Here is a 19,895-nt window from a genome sequence, read left to right on the forward strand (position 1 = left end):
CCTATCCCGTCCTCCTTTCCCGTCCTCATATCTCAACCTCCTTTCTCGTCCTCCTTTCCCGTCCTCCTATCTCAACCTCCTTTCCTGTCCTCCTATCTCGACCTCCTTTCCCTCCTCTTTTCCCGTTCTCCTATCCCGTCCTCCTATCCCGTCCTCCTATCCCGTCCTCCTATCCAATCCTCCTTTCCCGTCCTCCTATCCCGACCTCCTTTCCCGTCCTCCTATCCCGTTCTCCTTTCCCGTCCTCATATCTCGACCTCCTTTCCCATCCTCCTTTCCCGTCCTCCTTTCCCGTCCTCCTTTCCCGTCCTCATTTTCCGTCCTCCTATCCCGTCCCCCTATCCAGTCCATCTATTCAGATCTCCTATCCCGTCCTCCTATCCCGACCTCCTATCCCGTCCTCCTATCCCGTCCCCCTATCCCATCCTCCTATCCCATCCTCCTATCCCGTCCTTCTATCCCGACCTCCTAACCCGACCTCCTATCCCGACCTCCTATCTCGACCTCCTATCCCGACCTCCTATCCCGACCTCCTATCTCGACCTCCTATCCAGTCCTCCTATCCCGTCCTCCTATCTCGACCTCCTATCCCAACCTCCTATCTCGACTTCCTATCCTGACCTCCTATCCCGGTCCTCCTATCCCGGTCCTCCTATCCCGGTCCTCCTATCCCGGTCCTCCTATCCCGACCTCCTATCCCGTCCTCCTATCTCGACCTCCTATGTCGACCTCCTATCCCGACCCATAATATATGTACCAGTTATTGAAATATCTCCAGCCTTACGAAAGTTATGTGGGAACATACATTTCCCTTTGATTTGCATGGGACTTTAAACAAAAACCCTGACCCTCACAAATGGGGGTAGTTAAGGGTTAAATTAACTATCCTATATTTTAAGTGGATATATAAGTAACATATGACCAAGTTTTAAGGAAATATCTCAAGTCGTTTGGAAGTTATGCAGTAACATATATTTCCCATTGACTTGCATGGGACTTTAAACATAAGCCCCACCCCTGGCAAATGGGGGTGAGTAAGGGTTAAATTACCTATCCTACGTTTGTTGTTGACATATAAGCAACATGTGTGCCAAGTTTCATGTTAATATCTTTAGCCGTTTGAAAGTTTTTGTGGAACATACATACATACATACATACATACAAACACACACACACGTTGAGTTTTACATATATATATGTACTAGCTGAGTACCCGGCGTTGCCCGTTTTTTCCTTCCTAATCCTTGTTGGGGAGGAAAATAAACAAAGGAGGAATCTTTTGACTTCATATCCCGTCCTCATATATTGTTGTCATATCCCTACCTCCTATCCCGACCTCCTATCCCGTCCTCCTTTCCCGTCCTCATATCTCAACCTCCTTTCTCGTCCTCCTTTCCCGTCCTCCTATCTCAACCTCCTTTCCTGTCCTCCTATCTCGACCTCCTTTCCCTCCTCTTTTCCCGTTCTCCTATCCCGTCCTCCTATCCCGTCCTCCTATCCCGTCCTCCTATCCAATCCTCCTTTCCCGTCCTCCTATCCCGACCTCCTTTCCCGTCCTCCTATCCCGTTCTCCTTTCCCGTCCTCATATCTCGACCTCCTTTCCCATCCTCCTTTCCCGTCCTCCTTTCCCGTCCTCCTTTCCCGTCCTCATTTTCCGTCCTCCTATCCCGTCCCCCTATCCAGTCCATCTATTCAGATCTCCTATCCCGTCCTCCTATCCCGACCTCCTATCCCGTCCTCCTATCCCGTCCCCCTATCCCATCCTCCTATCCCATCCTCCTATCCCGTCCTTCTATCCCGACCTCCTAACCCGACCTCCTATCCCGACCTCCTATCTCGACCTCCTATCCCGACCTCCTATCCCGACCTCCTATCTCGACCTCCTATCCAGTCCTCCTATCCCGTCCTCCTATCTCGACCTCCTATCCCAACCTCCTATCTCGACTTCCTATCCTGACCTCCTATCCCGGTCCTCCTATCCCGGTCCTCCTATCCCGGTCCTCCTATCCCGGTCCTCCTATCCCGACCTCCTATCCCGTCCTCCTATCTCGACCTCCTATGTCGACCTCCTATCCCGACCCATAATATATGTACCAGTTATTGAAATATCTCCAGCCTTACGAAAGTTATGTGGGAACATACATTTCCCTTTGATTTGCATGGGACTTTAAACAAAAACCCTGACCCTCACAAATGGGGGTAGTTAAGGGTTAAATTAACTATCCTATATTTTAAGTGGATATATAAGTAACATATGACCAAGTTTTAAGGAAATATCTCAAGCCGTTTGGAAGTTATGCAGTAACATATATTTCCCATTTTGACATGTATGGGACTTTAAACATAAACCCCGCCCCTGGCAAATGGGGGTGGGTAAGGGTTAAATCACTTTTCCTATGTTTGTTGTTGACATATAAGTCACATGTGTGCCAAGTTTCATGTTAATATCTTTAGCCGTTTGGACGTGATGCTGGAACATATACACACACACACACGTTGCGTTTTGTATATATATAGATAGACTAGCTGAGCACCCGGCGTTGCCCGATTTTTCCTTCCTAATCCTTGTTGGGAAGGAAAATAAACAAAGGAGGAAGCTTTTGACTTCATATCCCGTCGTCATATATTCTTGTCATATCCCAACTAACTATCCCATCCTCCTATCCCGACCTCCTATCCCGACCTTCTATCCCGACCTCCTATCTCGTCCTCCTATCCCGTCCTTCTATCTCATTCTCCTATCTCGACCTCCTATCCCGACCCCCTATCCCGTCCTCCTATCCCGTCCGCCTATCTCGACCTCCTATCCTGATCTCCTATCCCGTCCTCCTATTTTGACCTCCTATCTCGACCTCCTATCTTGACCTCCTATCCCATCCTCCTATCCCTTCCTCCTATCCCGACCTCCTATCTCGTCCTCCTATCCCGTCCTATCCCGTCCTCCTATCTCATCCTCTTATCTCGACCTCCTATCCCGACCTCCTATCCCGTCCTCCTATCCCGTCCTCCTATCTCGACCTCCTATCCTGATCTCCTATCCCGTCCTCCTATTTTGACCTCCTATCTCGACCTCCTATCTTGACCTCCTATCCCATCCTCCTATCCCGTCCTCCTATTCTGACCTCCTATCCTGTCCTCCTATCCCGTCCTCCTATCCCGACCTCCTATCCCGACCTCCTATCCCGACCTCCTATTCTGACCTCCTATCCCGTCCTCCTATCCTGCCATCCTATCTCGACCTCCTATCTCGACCTCCTATCCCTACCTCCTATCCCGTCCTCCTATCCTTATCTCGACCTCCTATCTCGACCTCCTATCCTGACCTCCTATCCCGACCTCCTTTCTCGACCTCCTATCCAGACTTCCTATCCAGACCTCCTATCCAGACCTCCTCTCCCGACCTCCAATCCCGACCTCCAATCCCGGCCTCCAATCCCGACCTCCTATCCCGTCCTTCTATACAATCCATCTATCCCAACCTCCTATCTCGACCTCCTATCCTGACCTCCTATCCCATCCTCAGATCCCCTGCTCCTATCTCGACCTCCTATCTTGACCTCCTATCCCGACCTCCTATCCCGACCTCCTATCCCGTCCTCCTATCCCGACCTCCTATCCCGACCTCCGACCTACTATCACACAACAAAGGCAAAATCACCACCAAAACATTCAAGTGTGGATGGAATCAGTTACCTGGACTACACCAGTTGTCATCTAGAAAAATGGACACAAAACATCCCTTATGGACAGTATAAGAGGATCCGTCGGAACTGTACCTCCACAAAAGACTTCCAAATTCAGAGCAAGATTTTGGACACAAGGTTCAAAGCTAAAGGATATCCCAAATCACTCACAACAAACAGCAAAAAGAAAGCTGGCACCTTATCTCAAGACATCTGCCTACAACCAAAAACAACTGACCAGAAAGTAACTGGGGAGACAAACCGTTTTTCATACAACTTTCTCACCACTTTCTCTACTGACCACAAAAATATCAAGAAAATCCTAGAGGAACATTGGAAGGTTCTACTCATGGATCCCTTCTTGAAAGATGTAATTCCAGCTAAACCATAAATTATCTTCCGGAAAACCAGGTCACTGAGGAATATCCTGGCCCCCAGCAAGATCAAAACCATTAGCAAAAAACATCCCCTGACAGGTGAAGACAAAATAGTGGGAGTCTATAAATGCTGCAGCACAAACTGCAAATGCTGTGGCAACATCAAAAATTGATGTAAAGAAATAACATTAAAGACTACAGGGGATACCTACAACATAAGGAGCCGCATGTCATGCAAATCCTCATTCATAGTCTACCTCCTCGAATGCCCGTGTGGCATCCAATACATCGGAAGGACAACACAAATGCTGAGCAGCCGAATGAACAAACACTGCTCCAATGTGAAGAACGGATACCAACTGCACAGCATATCGAGACAGGCAGCCTCCCACCATAACTGCAGTTTTACCGGCTTTACAGTCACCCCGATAGAAGAGATTTCCGTATCCACAAACAGAAGATACACGCAGCTATGCAGGAGGGAAAATTACTGGATATTTAAAATGAAAACTTTGACCCCCATGGGATTCAATGAATACATTGAACACACTGTGTAATCTTCATTTCACCTATTATGTTCATATGAACAGTAGGCGCAACTGTGATTGGTCCACAGACCATCACACAATCCAATCCTATTGGCTTACCGGACACCCTAACCACTAGTGTTGAGCAGCATAGGCCATATTCGAATTTGCGATATTTCGCGAATATATGGACGAATATTCGTCATATATTCGCTAAATTCGCATATTCGTACTATTCGCGTTTTATTTTCGCATATGCGGAAATTCGCGTATGCAAAAATTAGCATATGCGAAAATTAGCATAAACCAAAATTAGCCTAAGCGAAAATTTGCATATGCAAATTTTCGCATGTGCGAAAATTCACACGCCAGTCTCACACAGTAGTATTAGAGCCTTCTTTACACCACACAAGCTGGAAGCAGAGAAGGATGATCACTGTGATGTGCACTGTGAAAAAAAATAAAAATAAACGAATATTCGTAATTACGAATATATAGTGCTATATTCGCGAATATGCGATATTCGCGAATAATATTCGCATTACAAATATTCGCCAGCAACACTACTAACCATGCCCCAAACTCTGTTTCTGCAAAAATCAGTCGGCATTCTTCATATTGGTCCAAAAGACATCACATACTCACAGCCTGATTGGCCGCTACTCTATTTCATATCTCCCGCGACTCCCAAATAGAAGAACATCGGCTCCATTCTGTATCACTAGGACAAGCCCGGCCGGGCACGTCCTACATATAATAGCAGATGACGTAACTGCTCCCTAGCCTCCCATTGGTCGCCACCTCATCACACTGACAGCAGTTCTCCCTGACAACTAATGACGCAATGAGGGATATTTATTCTATTGGTCGCTTCTCATCTCGTAACAGCGACAATTACCAAATCATTTTTTGCCTAACACACTAAACTGATATTCTTATGCACCTCTAGCATAGGTCATGTAACACCAACTATGCATATTGGGGATATATGTCTTTTTGTTACACAAATATGTTATTTTAACATGTGTCATTCTGGCTCTGCCCAAATGTAACCCTGACCTCTGTCCAGCGGTTTTGGCGCCTAAAACACACATATATGTTTCTATCACTGTATGTCTCTGTAGCAATTGATAAAGAAGGAACTATCCTTCGAAACGCATCTTGCACACCATGTAAAAAGGTTAAATGTGTTTAATAAATACATTGTTACTTTTTTACACCGTCTCCTCTGTGATATCCACAAGGCAGCGCCATAAGCAGAACTATTTTTCTTGTACTGATCCTGCTCGACTTTTGCCGATTTCCGACAGGAGACCCCTGTGAGGGGTGATATGCTTGATACCAAGACTTACCAAAGGTGAGCATCATTTCAAAGGGCACTCAGGTTTTCAGCCCACAGTATTACGCGAGGCGCCGTCCTCCCTTTTTTTCTGTCTCCTATCTCTTTGACCACCTATCCCGTCCTCCTATCCCGACCTCCTATCTCGACCTCCTATCTTGAGCTCTTATCCCGACCCATAATATGTGTACCAGGTATTGAAATATCTCCAGCTGTACGGAAGTTATATGGGAACATACATTTCCCATTGATTTGCATGGGACTTTAAACAAAAGCCCTGACCCTCACAAATGGGGGTAGTTAAGGGTTAAATTAACTATCCTATATTTTAAGTGGACATATAAGTAAAATGTGATCAAGTATTATTGAAATATCTCCAACCGTTTGGAAGTTATGCAGTAACATATATTTCCCATTGACTTGTTTTGGACTTTAAACATAAACCCCGCCCCTGGCAAATCGGGGTGGGTAAGGGTTAAATCACCTATCCTATATTTGTTTTTGATATATAAGTAACATTTGTGACAAGTTTCATGTTAATATCTTAAGCCGTTTGGACGTGATGCTGGAACATACACACATACACACATACACACACACACACACACGTTGAATTTTATATATATAGATTAGGGATTGAAAAAAAAAACTATAGCGCTGCCTTTATTATTAAATATACTATTCTTATTATTTATTAGATATATTTTTCTTTTTACTTTGTAGGTTCCTGGACCACAATTTATCGCATTTTCTCCACCTTGGACATTCTCTTTTGATTTTTCCCAATTTACTTTGTTCTTTACACACTACATACCTTTCACACTTACATATTTATTCACATAGCAGTTTATAATTTTCATTAGTTTATTTGGTATTTTTTTAGATTCCCATTATGCTTGTTACGTACACACATAGATGTGTGTTTATGTGTGTGCATTAATTACCATATACTTATATGCAATTGTATTTAACCCCTTAAGGACTTAGCCCTTTTTCACCTTAAGGACTCAGCCGTTTTCTGCAATGCTGACCACTGTCACTTTAAACATTAATAACTCTAGAATGCTTTTACTTATCATTCTGATTCCGAGATTATTTTTTCGTGACATATTCTACTTTAACATAGTGGTAAAATTTTACGGTAACTTGCATCCTTTCTTGGTGAAAAATCCCCAAATTTGATGAAAAAAATAAAAATTTTGCATTTTTCTAACTTTGAAGCTTTTTGCTTGTAAGGAAAATGGATATTCAAAATAATTTTTTTTTTGGTTCACATATACAATATGTCTACTTTATGTTTGCATCATAAAATTTATAAGTTGTTACTTTTGGAAGACACCAGAGGGCTTCAAAGTTCAGCATCAATTTTCAAATTTTTCACAAAATTTTCAAACTCGATATTTTTCTGGGACCAGTTCAGTTTTGAAGAGGATTTGAAGGGTCTTCATATTAGAAATACCCCATAAATGACCCCATTATAAAAACTGCACCCCCCAAAGTATTCAAAATGACATTCAGTCAGTGTTTTAACCCTTTAGGTGTTTCACAGGAATAGCAGCAAAGAGAAGGAGAAAATTCAAAATCTTCATTTTTTAAACTCGCATGTTCTTGTAGACCCAATTTTAGAATTTTTGCAAGTGGTAAAAGGAGAAAATTTTTACTTGCATTTGTAGCCCAATTTCTCTCGAGTAAGCACATACCTCATATGTCTATGTAAAGTGTTCGACGGGCGCAGTAGAGGGCTCAGAAGGGAAGGAGCGACAAGGGGATTTTGGAGAGAACATTTTTCTGAAATGGTTTTTGGGGGGCATGTCACCTTTAGGAAGCCCCTAGGGTGTCAAAACAGCAAAAAAAAAAACACATGGCATACCATTTTGGAAACTAGACCCCCGGGAATGTAACATGGGATAAAGTGAGCCTTAATACCACACAGGTGTTTCATGACTTTTGCAAATGTAAAAAATAAAAAACATCTTACCTAAAATGCTTGGTTTCCCAAAAATTTTAAATTTTTACAAAGGGTCAAAGCAGAAAATACCCCCCAAAATTTGAATCCCAATTTCTGCCGATTCAGAAAACACCCCATATGGAGGTGAAAAATGCTCTGCTGGCACACTACAGGTCTCAGAAGAGAAGGAGTCACATTTTGCTTTTTGGAAGCAAATTTTGCTCTGAGGGCATGCCGCATTTAAGAAGCCCCTATGGTGCCAGGACAGCAAAAAAAAAAAAAAAAAAAAAAATACCATTTTGGAAACTAGACCCCTTGGGGAACGTAACAAGGGGTAAAGTGAACCTTAATACCCCACGGGGGTTTCACGACTTTTGCATATGTAAAAAAAAAAAAAAACTAAATTGCTTGGTTTCCCAAAAATTTCACATTTTTACAAAGGGTTAAAGCAGAAGATACCCCCCAAAATTTGAAGCCCAATTTCTCCCGATTCAGAAAACACCCCATATGGGGGTGAAAAGTACTCTGCTGGCGAACTACAGGTCTCAGAAGATAAGGAGTCACATTTGGCTTTTTTTTAAGCAAATTTTGCTCTGGGGGCATGCCACATTTAGTAAGCCCCTATGGTGTCAGGACAGCAAAAAAAAAAAAAAAAAAAAAAAAACACATGGCATACCATTTTGGAAACTAGACCCCTTGGGGAATGTAACAAGGGGTAAAGTGAACCTTAATACCCCACAAGGGTTTCACGACTTTGGCATATGTAAAAAAATAATGATAATTTTTTACCTAAAATGCTTAGTTTCCCCAAAATTTCACATTTTTACAAAGGGTTAAAGCAGAAAAGCAGAAAATACCCCCCAAAATTTGAAGCCCAATTTCTCCTGATTCAGAAAACACCCCATATGGGGGTGAAAAGTGCTCTGCTGGCACACTACATGTCTCAGAAGAGGAATAGTCACATTTGGCTTTTTGGAAGCAAATTTTGCTCTGGGGGCATGCCCCATTTAGGAAGCCCCTATGGTGCCAGGACAGCAAAAAAAAAAAACATGGCATACCATTTTGGAAACTAGACCCCTTGGGGAACGTAACAAGGGGCAAAGTGAACCTTAATACCCCACAGGTGTTTCACGACTTTGGCATATGTAAAAAAATAATGATAATTTTTACCTAAAATGCTTGGTTTCCCCCAAATTTTACATTTTTACAAAGGGTTAAAGCAGAAAATACCCCTCAAAATTTGAAGCCCAATTTCTCCCGATTCAGAAAACACCCCATATAGGGGTGAAAAGTGCTCTGCTGGTGCACTACAGGTCTCAGAAGAGGAGTAGTCACATTTGGCTTTTTGGCTTTTCGTCTGAGAAAAAAAAAAAAACATATGTGGATGTACATTGCTCTGTGGACGCACTACAATGCTCAGAATAGAAGGAGTGAAATTTTGTTAAAATCGAAGTCGGGGGTCATGTGCATGTATACAGCCCCCATTGTGCAATAACAGCAAAAAAAAAAAAACACATGTGACACCATTTTAGAAACTACACCCCTCAATGAACATAACAAGGGGTGCAGTGGGAAATAACACCTCACAGGTTTTTTGAAAAATGGCCATAAATTGAAAAATGAGATGTTTTTACACTAAAATGCTGGGGTTACCCAATTTTTAGCATTTTCACAAGGGGTAATATGAGATATTGGGTTACAAATTTTTGAGGGCTTTTCCCCCTGACTATAAAAATACATCCGCATATGGAGTAACGTGCTGGGCGGGCGCACAACAAGGCTCAGAAGTCATAGAGGTCACTTTGTATTTGTGGCCTATGGCATATCAGTAGCTGACGGTTACATACATTCCGAGGAAAATACAAAAATGACACATGTGACACCATTACAGAAAGTACCCACCCTGAGGAATGGGTATAGGGGTAAAGAGGACATTTTTAACGCACAGGTGTTTCCTAAATTTATTTTGCAGGAATGGACGAAGGGTAGTATTTGAAAATTGCAATTTTCAACCTATGCTCTGCTTCATCTTTCTGGGAACAACTAACATTTGACTCTGAAATGTCGCCTGGAAATACTTCAGAGCTCAGCGAGAACTCTTCGCATTTGAGGCGGATGTTTGTTACGGACCTAACAGTTACATACATTCAGAGGAAAATACAAGAAAGGAACACCCACATGTGAGAATACTACAAACAGTACACCCCCTAGGGAAGGTGTATAGGGTGAAGTGGAGATTTGGAACAGACGGGTGTTCCCCTCATATATTTTCCAGGAATGGATGAAATGTACTATGGGGGGGGGGGGGGAAGAAAATTGCAATTTTAATACTGATATGCCAATTATTTTCCCAAAATGATGACCCAGAGTACAGCCAAAAGTAAAAATGATGCCCACCCCAAACCCTATACTCTGAATTATCATTCTGGGAAGGGGATGTGTGGAGCCGTCTCTATTCTGTTACCTCAAATGTGCAACCTGTTCAGCTGGGGAGAGAGAGCGTTGCGCATTTGAGGCAACTGCAAACCTCCAATGCTGATTTTTTAGGGGGAGGAAAAAAAATATTGGGGGATTGGGAAAAAATTTTTTTTTTTTTTTTGGGGGGGGTAGGGTATTTTGGTATAAAATTTGGAAGTCAATGTACCCTGGACTGGTACATTGGAGCCGAATTCTGGGGAATGAAAATTAGGGCAAAGGATGGAAAATGTAGTACTCCATGGAAGTGTGATACTCCCTGAAGCAGCCTATGCAGAGGCCCGGATTATCTGAGCAAGTGTCACACTGAATGGTGGTGTCCCTCCGTCTCCCCTTCCTGTGACACACTCTGCATTTCTTCTGGGTTCATCCCGACCTTCTAGTGTTGGGGATCACACCAGGAAAGTATTGGCCCGGGATGATCCGGGGACCTAAAGTTCCAGAGGTGCTCTGACCCGCTCCTTGGCGGTCACCAAAGATGAGGGCCCTTAGAACGACCTCTTGGAACTGTAGGTATGTCCTTGTGTTGCCAGCGTACTTGTACAGTATAAAAGAGTTGTATATGGCAACCTGTACCATGTAGACCGCAACCTTTTTATACCATACACGTGTTTTCCGCATGGCATTATATGGCTTGAGGACTTGATCAGAAAGATCAACTCCCCCCATATACCGATTGTAGTCCAGAATACAATCAGGCTTGAGGACCGTTCCCGCCGTACCTCGCACAGGGACAGGGTGCTGCCATTCCCATGAATTGTGGTGAGCATAAGGACATCCCTCTTGTCCTTATTACCGGACCAACAACAGGTTCTCATGGGAAAAGGCACGGGACTCACCCCGGGGGATAGGAGCACGTAGGGGATGGGGCGGAAGGCCTCTTTGATTCTTCCGGACTGTCCCACAAGCGACCGTGGATCTGGCGGCGAGGGATGTGAAGAGAGGGATACTAGTATAAAAGTTATCCACGTAAAGGTGGTAACCTTTATCTAGCAATGGGTGCAAAAGGCCCCAAACGATTTTCCCGCTAACAGCCAGAGTGGGGGGACATTCTGGGGGTTCAAAACGAGAATCTCGTCCCTCATACACTATAAACTTGCAAGTGTACCCGAAGGTACTCTTGCAAAGTTTATACATCTTCACGCCATACCGCGCTCGCTTGGTAGGGATGTATTGCCGGAAGCTGAGTCTCCCCTTGAAGCTGATGAGCGACTCATCAATAGAGACCTCCCGCCCCGGGACATAGGCCTCCCAAAATCTGGCCCCGAAGTGATTGATGACCAGCTTGATTTTATACAGGCGGTCATACACAGGATCAGTTCGGGGGGGACATGCCGCATTATCAGCATAATGCAAACATTGCAACGGAATGAATTGACGAGCGATGTGCTGCGATCGCCGACATGGGGGGTCATCATGACCCCCCTGGGCGATATGCCGCGATGCCTGCTGAACGATTTCAGCAGGCATCCGGCACCGGCTCCCCTCCGGCTAGCGGCGGGGGGCCGAGATTTGACAGGACGTACTCAAACGTCCTGAGTCCTTAAGGACTCTGAAAAGGGGCCGTTTGAGTACGTCCTGCGTCCTTAAGTGGTTAATATTTAACCGCCTAAAGACGCAGGGTTTTTTCATTTTTGCACTTCAGTTTCTTCCTCCTCACCTTTTAAAAATCATAACACTTATAATTTTTCACCTACAGACCCATATAAGGGCTTGTTTTTTTGCGCCACCAATTTTATGACATCAGTCATTTAACCACAACATTTATGGCACAAAAACAATTATTTTGGGGGGCAAAATTGAAAAATACAAAATACCATTTTGAAACTTTTGGGCAAAAATGACACCTTATCTTTATTCTGTAGGGTCATACAGTAACAACGATACCCAAAATGTTTATTTTTTTCTTTTACTTCTTTTCAAATTTTTTTACTTTTAGTATGAAAATTAGTATGTTTACAATTGTCCTCTTCTGATCCTGTAAATTTTTTTTTTTCCATATACTGGGTTGTGTGAGGGCTGAATTTTTGTGCCATGATCTGTAGTATCTAACGGTACCATTTTTGTAGCATATTTAGCCTTTTTACAGCCATTCTTAGTGTGTTTCCCTATTTCAGGGGAATTTGCACTACACTCGGATGCGTGATTCTGAGGAGTGAGCTCTTACAGATCAAGTACTTACCGATCTGCACATTTAGGTCGGGTTCACACTTTGGGATTCTTTATTCGGATTTAACATTCTGCTCGGAAATTCCGGAACAGCGGAGTCCCATTGCTGGCAAAGGGATTCCGCTGCACAGTGCACACTGCAGAGTATTAAAGACAGATTTTCCACCCAGAGAATCTCCTCAAAATATGTGCCAGAACATTGAACTTGTTCCGGCTTGATTTTGTCCACCCAGAGATTCCGAAGTGTGAGCCCAGCCTTAAGGGTGTACTCCACTGGAAAACATTTTCTTTTAAATCAACTGGTGCCAGAAAGTTAAACAGATTTGTAAAATACTTTTATTACAACATCCAAATCCTTCCAGTACTTATCAGCCACTGTATACTACAGAGGAAGTTTTTAACTTTTTTGAATTTCCTTTCTGTCTGACCACAGTGCTCTCTGCTGTCACCTCTGTCCATTTAAGGAACTGCCCAGAGTAGGAGAAAATCCCCATAACAAACCTCTCCTGCTCTGTACAGTTCCTGACATGGACAGAGGTGTCAGCAGAGAGCAGTGTGGCCAGGCAGAAAGGCAATTCAAAAAGATAAGCAGTATATAGCAGCTAATAAGTACTGGAAGGGTTGTGATTTTTTTTAATAGAAGTAATTTACAAATCTGTGTCATTTTCTGGCACTGGTGGATATAAAAGAAAATGTTTTCCAGTGGAGTACCCCATTAACCAGTTAACCACCATGGACGTCTATTCCCGTCCATGTGCCTTTAACCGGGTATAGCGTGGGCTCCCAAATTGAGCCCACATCATACCGGTTGGCCCCAAGCTGATTCCTATAGCTGGGGGCCGGCGTTAATAGCCGACATGCGGTGATCGCCGTGAGCGGCTATTAACCCTTTAGATCCACGCTGTCAAAGCTGGCAGCGGCATCTAAAGGTGCATTTATCCAGTCCCTGGAGGTCCAGTGGGGTAGATTACCCCCCCCCCACAGTGCGATCACGCGAGGGGCGGGCGATCCACTGCTGAGGTTGCCTGAGGGCTTACCTCTCCTTCCACGGTGGCTCGTGTGCAGAGGATAAATAAACATAATAAAAATAAACATATGTGGTATCGCCTTGTGTGTAAATGTTCGAACTATAAAAATATATTGTTAATTAAACCACACGGTCAATGGCGTACGCGCAAAAATGTTCCAAAGTCCAAAATAGCATATTTTAGTTACTTTTTATACCATACAAAAATGAATAAAATGCAATCAAAAAGTCTCATCAAAACATATTGCTACATATGGTACCGATAAAAACTTCAGATCACGTTGCAAAATATGAGCCCTCATACAGCCCCGTACGTGAAAAAATAAAAAGGTTATAGGGGTCAGAAGAGGACAATTTTAAATGTATTAATTTTCCTTCTTGTAGTTATGATTTTTTGCTGAAGTACAACAAAATCAAACCTATATAATTAGGGTATCATTTTAATTATATGGACCTACAGAATAAAAATAAGGTGTAATTTTTATCGAAAAATGTACTGTGTACACAAAAATGTACTGCACACACAATGATTTTTTTTTCCATTTTGCCGTAGATTTTTGGGTAAAATGACTGATGTCATTGCAAAGTAGAATTGGTTACGCAAAAAATAAGCCATCATATGTTTTTTAGGTGCAACATTGAAAGGCTTATGATTTTTAAAAGGTAAGGAGGAAAAAAAGAAAGTTTGTTACTATCCTCAGCATTGCAAAAGCTGTATTGTGTGTATTGCGTAAGGATCACATGAGTTAACGTCTAGAGCGGCGATCACATGATCGGCCTAAGACCACATGACTTAATATCTAGAGTGACAAAGACATGATCGGGCGCAGAAGGTCACAGGATGTGACGCTAATGTGCTCTCTGCATGCTAGCAGATCTGTTGTCATGTGAGGGGCATTTGCCAGATCAGTGGTCAGCATGCACACACTTTCTTCCTTTTATACATTTTTTTTTTGCATGTATTTTTTATCTAATTAATAAAAATATTAATTATTTCCTACTTTTTGGGTGTGCAAGCTGAATATGAGGTGTCTGCTGTTTTATTGTTTGTATCGAACCCTTAAAGAGAAAGTACGATGTGCACATGCCCGACCCCTACTGGGTGCACCAGAAACAACAGTACAGGAAGTCAGAGGCCGAGGTAAGCAACTGGACACGCTGTGCGCCGGTGGCTGTCAGCCACCTATGTTAAAGGGGTACTCCGCCCCTAGACATCTTATCCCCTATCCAAAGGATAGGGGATAAGATGTCAGATTCCTGCGGTGCCGCTGCTTGGGAGCTCCGGGATCCCCACTGCGGCACTGCGCTATCATTACAGCACAGAGTGAGTTCGCTCTGTGCGTAATGACGGGCGATACAGGGGACGGAGCCGTGTGATGTCATGGCTCCACCCCTCGTGACATCACGGCCCGTCCCCTTAATGCAAGTCTATGGCAGGGGGCCTGACGACCTCCGTGCCCCCTCCCATAGACTTGTATTGAAAGGGGCGGGCCGTGACATCACGAGGGGCGAAGCCGTGACGTAACGAAGCTCCGGCCCCTGTTTTGCGCGTCATTACGTGCAGAGCAAACTCGCCCTGTGCTGTAATGATAGCACAGTGCCGCAGCGGGGATCCCGGGGATCCCCAGCAGCGGCACTGCGGCGATCTGACATCTTATCCCCTATCCTTTGGATAGGGGATAAGATGTCTAGGGGCGGAGTACCCCTTTAAGTACACAAGCTATTATAGGAAAAAAATTTATGTAGCACAGATCATATTTATATTCGTATATAGTACATACATTTATGTTTATATAGATGATATATGTTTAATGAGATCTTCTTATTTTTATTCATAGACAGTGAAAATTGCCAGAGATGTCCTGAAGATGAATGGCCGAATGAGAAAAAGAACAAATGTGTTTTGAGGGACTATGAGTTTCTCTCATATGAATCTGATGTTCTTTCTATAGTTTTCTCCATCTTCTCCATATTATTCTCTCTTATAACTTCATTTATAATTGGAATATTCACTTTATTCCGGAAATCTCCCATTGTCAGAGCCAATAACCAGAACCTAAGCTTCGTTCTCCTGAGCTCTCTCATGTTCAGCTTACTCTGTGTGTTTCTATTCATCGGTCGTCCAGTGGATATAACCTGCATGCTGAGACAAATCTTCTTTGGGATCTTCTTCACAGTAGCCGTGTCTTCTGTCCTGGCCAAGACCATCATAGTCTGCATAGCATTCGAGGCCACCAGACCAGACAGCTCCTGGAGAAAGTGTGTGGGGGTTAAGCTTCCTTATTCTGTAGTGTTGGTCTGTTCATCTCTTCAGATCCTGAATGCAGTTATCTGGTTGTCATTGTCTCCTCCATATCAAGAGCTTAACCTGGATTATCCTGGGAAGATAATCATTCAGTGTAATGAAGGGTCTGTCTTGGCCTTTTACCTCATGTTGGGTTATATGGGGTTTCTGGCAGCTGTGAGTTTTGTTCTAGCTTTCATGGTGAGGACATTACCTGATATCTATAATGAAGCCAAGTACATCACCTTCAGCATGCTGGTGTTCTGCAGTGTCTGGATCGCTGCCATCCCGGCCTATCTGAGCAGTACAGGGAAACACATGGTCACTGTAGAGATATTTGCCATATTGGCCTCAGGGGGAGGAATATTGATCTGCATGTTTCTACCTAAATGTTACAATATCCTGATGGATACTGAAGTGAACAGTAAAGGACACTTGTCCCAGAGACGCGTTATGTGAATGATTCTCTGAGCTGAATTTCTTAGATGTTTTTTTCACTGTCCAGTTTGTATATTATCGGGATTTATCAGGAAAGATATGAAGTCCATATATTATTCTGCAAATATATCTGATTCTGTGTCATATGTTATTCAAATGATATAATTTCTATGGTACAACTATATATTTTGAAGGTTTTCTTCTCTATTGTAATGTGTTGGGCTGTGTTAGTATCAATTTACCGTTTAGGTCCTCTATAGATTGTTTATTGCTGGTATCTATAAATATAAGAATAGGTATTACTTATTTCTACTTCACCCACTATTACTGGGACGACAAGAAATACTGTGGGTTATTAGCACTACTAATACTGTAAGGCACATAAAGTTCCTTCCTAGGAAATTTGGGTACTATTTATCATTGTTGTCTTTAAAAAGTGAGTTTTGAAGTCATTTTTTTCTGCTTTACTATCACAGGTGGTAGAATAATTTGGCTCACACCTCAGTAAAAGAGTTCAAAGATGCATTTTTGGAGAATAATAACATCACTGGTTATAGATACTAGATTTATAGGGACAGAATGTTGATCCAGGGATTTAGGATTTATTCTGATGCCATATTTGGAGTCGGGAAGGAATTTTTACCTCTAGTATGAGGGTTTTTTGCCTTCCTCTGGATCAACTCAGTAGGGACTCATTAGGGCTGTAGGTTGAACTTGATGGACTCTGGTCTTTTATAAGCCTTATGAACTATGTTACTATGTGATTATTGAGCAAGGAGGGAAGGAGTACAGTTCACGTACTGTTAGCAGTATGGATGTTCTTCTTGAAGATGAGTTAAATGAGGAAGTTGGACCGAGGAGTATTTGGAGGTGGAATCTGTAAAGGGATAGGGGACGAGCAACCTACACAAGGTGGCAGTAATGATGATGGATGGTGGCCAGCCTTGGCAGATTGAGGAAAGGCAGAACCAGCTGGCCCTCAGAAAAGCTGGCAAGGATGGCAAACTGTATGCCTTCTTGCTTTTGCACTGAGAGATGTATTGTGCTCTTGAAGGAGAGAGATGAGTACTGGGTAACCACACTCTTAGACCCTCGGTATAAAGCCAGAATGGGGGATTTTTTTTCATCTTCCAAGAAGCAGCTCCACTTCTTCTGCAAGAGGCAGCAGCACCTTCACATTGGAGTAAATGATAAAAAAAGTTTATACATTTGTTATTTAAACCTGATATGGAAACTTTACCAAAGGGATGCACACGAATAACTGAACAATCGATATTGGTGTACATCCCTATTGGGGCGCAGAGCATCCGATGCTTCAAGACTCCGCATGAGAAGATCCTGAGGACGTCATTGTACATGACAGAAATGCGTCAGAAAATGCTGGATTGCTGCCACTCTACACCACCTAGGTTTTCTACATTCTATAATATGTATGTTCGGTGTAACCAGTAACTGATAACTGGCATTTTATTGGTGTGGGTTCACTACACATTTACTTTTGGTGAGTCTTTTTAGTAATCTTCATGAAAAGTTGTGTTTTTAAGCATTTCCTCTTACACCTTTATGTATAACCAGGTTGATGCCTACCTAAGCTGTGCTCTTTCTCTGACACCATAAGCCATGACACCCTGGACTTCTGGGTCCCCAGAATAGACCATTAACAGAACCTGCCCAGTTTACCATTGATGTTTTGTCTTGTGCCACCTACAGTGTAATAACTGTGAAAGTGTTCAGCAAAGCAGGAGTCACCATCACCCCTAAACAAATAAGATTGTCTGCCACCATCAATGTGGAAAAACTCACCTTTTTTAAAATGAAAAAGCCATGGATAAGTGAGGAATTTAACCCTCCTGTACCAGATAACCCTGATTAGACACAACTACCACCACCACTGCCTACTCTCCACTGGCTACAACTACCACTAGTCCACCATCCTTGCTGCTATTACTAGCAGCCATGCCTTTGGATACTTCAGTGCAGGCACCTGCCAACGAAAAATTATACTTTATGTAGTTTGGTTTTAAACAAGCTTTTAGTTACTATGGGTTACCACATGTTGCCCAAACTTTGACTTTAACTTAGTTTTAAAACCACTTATAAACTATTTAAAAACATTCCTATGGTATTATATAGGGCTTTAAAGCTCTTTTTGAATGAGTTTTATGGGTCCGATGAACCAAAGTTTTCAAAAGCTTACTCATCTCAAGTCCAAACCACTCAATTGTCAATGAGGAGATCATGTAGGTTCATTGAGGACAGTTGTAACCTAACACAGTTGTAAAAGGGGTGTGAACATGAGTGCCCTATCCAAAGAGAACTAAGTGATGTTGCCCCTCAGATGATACTCTAGGTCACCATTAGAAGATCAGGTGCTAAAACTGGAGTCAGTACCACATGGACAATAAAAAGACCATAGGATTGATTGTCGATTGGTATTGATTGTACAAAAGGCCCCATACAGTTGTAAACCGTTAGGTGGGGTCCATTTTTATGGTTATTTGAATGTATGTAATACATCGTACTAACTTTATGGTTTGATCATATTTAAGGGTTACTTTTTATTTTCTTGTTTCTTAAATCAGACAGAAATTGGTTTATTTGAAGTGTAAATTCTAGTTTTCCTGATTCAGTGCTCGGTGCTCCCTGGAGGTTGTGACTTTTCTGACTTTGTGGTTTATATCAATGATCTGCATTTTATTTATTTTAACCCCTTCAGGACCAAGCCCATTTTGGCCTTAAGGACCAGAGCGTTTTTTGCAATTCTGACCACTGTCACTTTAAACATTAATAACTCTGGAATGCTTTTAGTTATCATTCTGATTCCGAGATAGTTTTTTCGTGACATATTCTACTTTAAAATGGTGGTAAATTTTTGTGGTAACTTGCATCCTTTCCTTGTGAAAAATCCTAAAATTTGATGAAAAATTTGAAAATGTTGCATTTTTCTAACTTTGAAGCTCTCTGCTTGTAAGGAAAATGTATATTACAAATAAAAAAAAAAATTATTCACATTTGCAATATGTCTACTTTATGTTTGCATCATAAAAGTGACGAGTTTTTACTTTTGGAAGACACCAGAGGGCTTCAAAGTTCAGCAGCAATTTTCCAATTTTTCACAAAATTTTAAAACTCACAGTTTTTCAGGGACCAGTTCAGGTTTGAAGTGGATTTGAAGGGTCTTCATATTAGAATTACCCCACAAAAGACCCCATTATAAAAACTGCACCCCCCAAAGTATTCAAAATTACATGAATAGAAGCAAAGTGAAGGAGAAAATTCACAATCTTCATTTTTACACTCGCATGTTCTTGTAGACCCAATTTTTCAATTTTTACAAGAGGTAAAAGGAGAAAATGTATACTTATATTTGTAGCCCAATTTCACTTGAGTAAGGACATACCTCATATGTCCATGTAAAGTTTTCGCCGGGCGCAGTAGAGGGCTCAGAAGGGAAGGAGCGACAAGGGGATTTTGGAGAGTACATTTTTCTGAAATGGTTTTTGGGGGGCATGTTGCATTTAAGAAGCCCCTATGGTGCCAGAACAGCAAAAAACCCTCTAATGGCATACCATTTTGGAAACTAGACCCCTTGAGGAACGTAACAAGGAATAAAGTGAGCCTTAATAC

At 42.5% G+C, this 19,895-nt stretch overlaps 1 protein-coding gene across 3 annotated transcripts in view; it reads left to right on the forward strand.

The window, feature by feature from the left end:
- The window catches only part of LOC130321061 (extracellular calcium-sensing receptor-like), a 196,788-nt gene extending 177,430 nt beyond the window's left edge, over positions 1 to 19,358 (forward strand). For all 3 annotated transcript variants that reach the window (XM_056553034.1, XM_056553032.1, XM_056553036.1), the window contains one exon: positions 15,385 to 19,358. In XM_056553034.1, coding sequence (XP_056409009.1) covers positions 15,385 to 16,289 — 905 coding nt within the window. In that variant the 3' untranslated portion in view covers positions 16,290 to 19,358. The remainder of the gene's footprint in view (positions 1 to 15,384) is intronic.
- The last annotated feature ends 537 nt before the right edge of the window (positions 19,359 to 19,895 follow it).

Source organism: Hyla sarda, chromosome 1 (genome assembly GCF_029499605.1).
Source record: "Hyla sarda isolate aHylSar1 chromosome 1, aHylSar1.hap1, whole genome shotgun sequence".
In the NCBI taxonomy this organism is placed as follows: Eukaryota; Metazoa; Chordata; class Amphibia; order Anura; family Hylidae; genus Hyla; species Hyla sarda.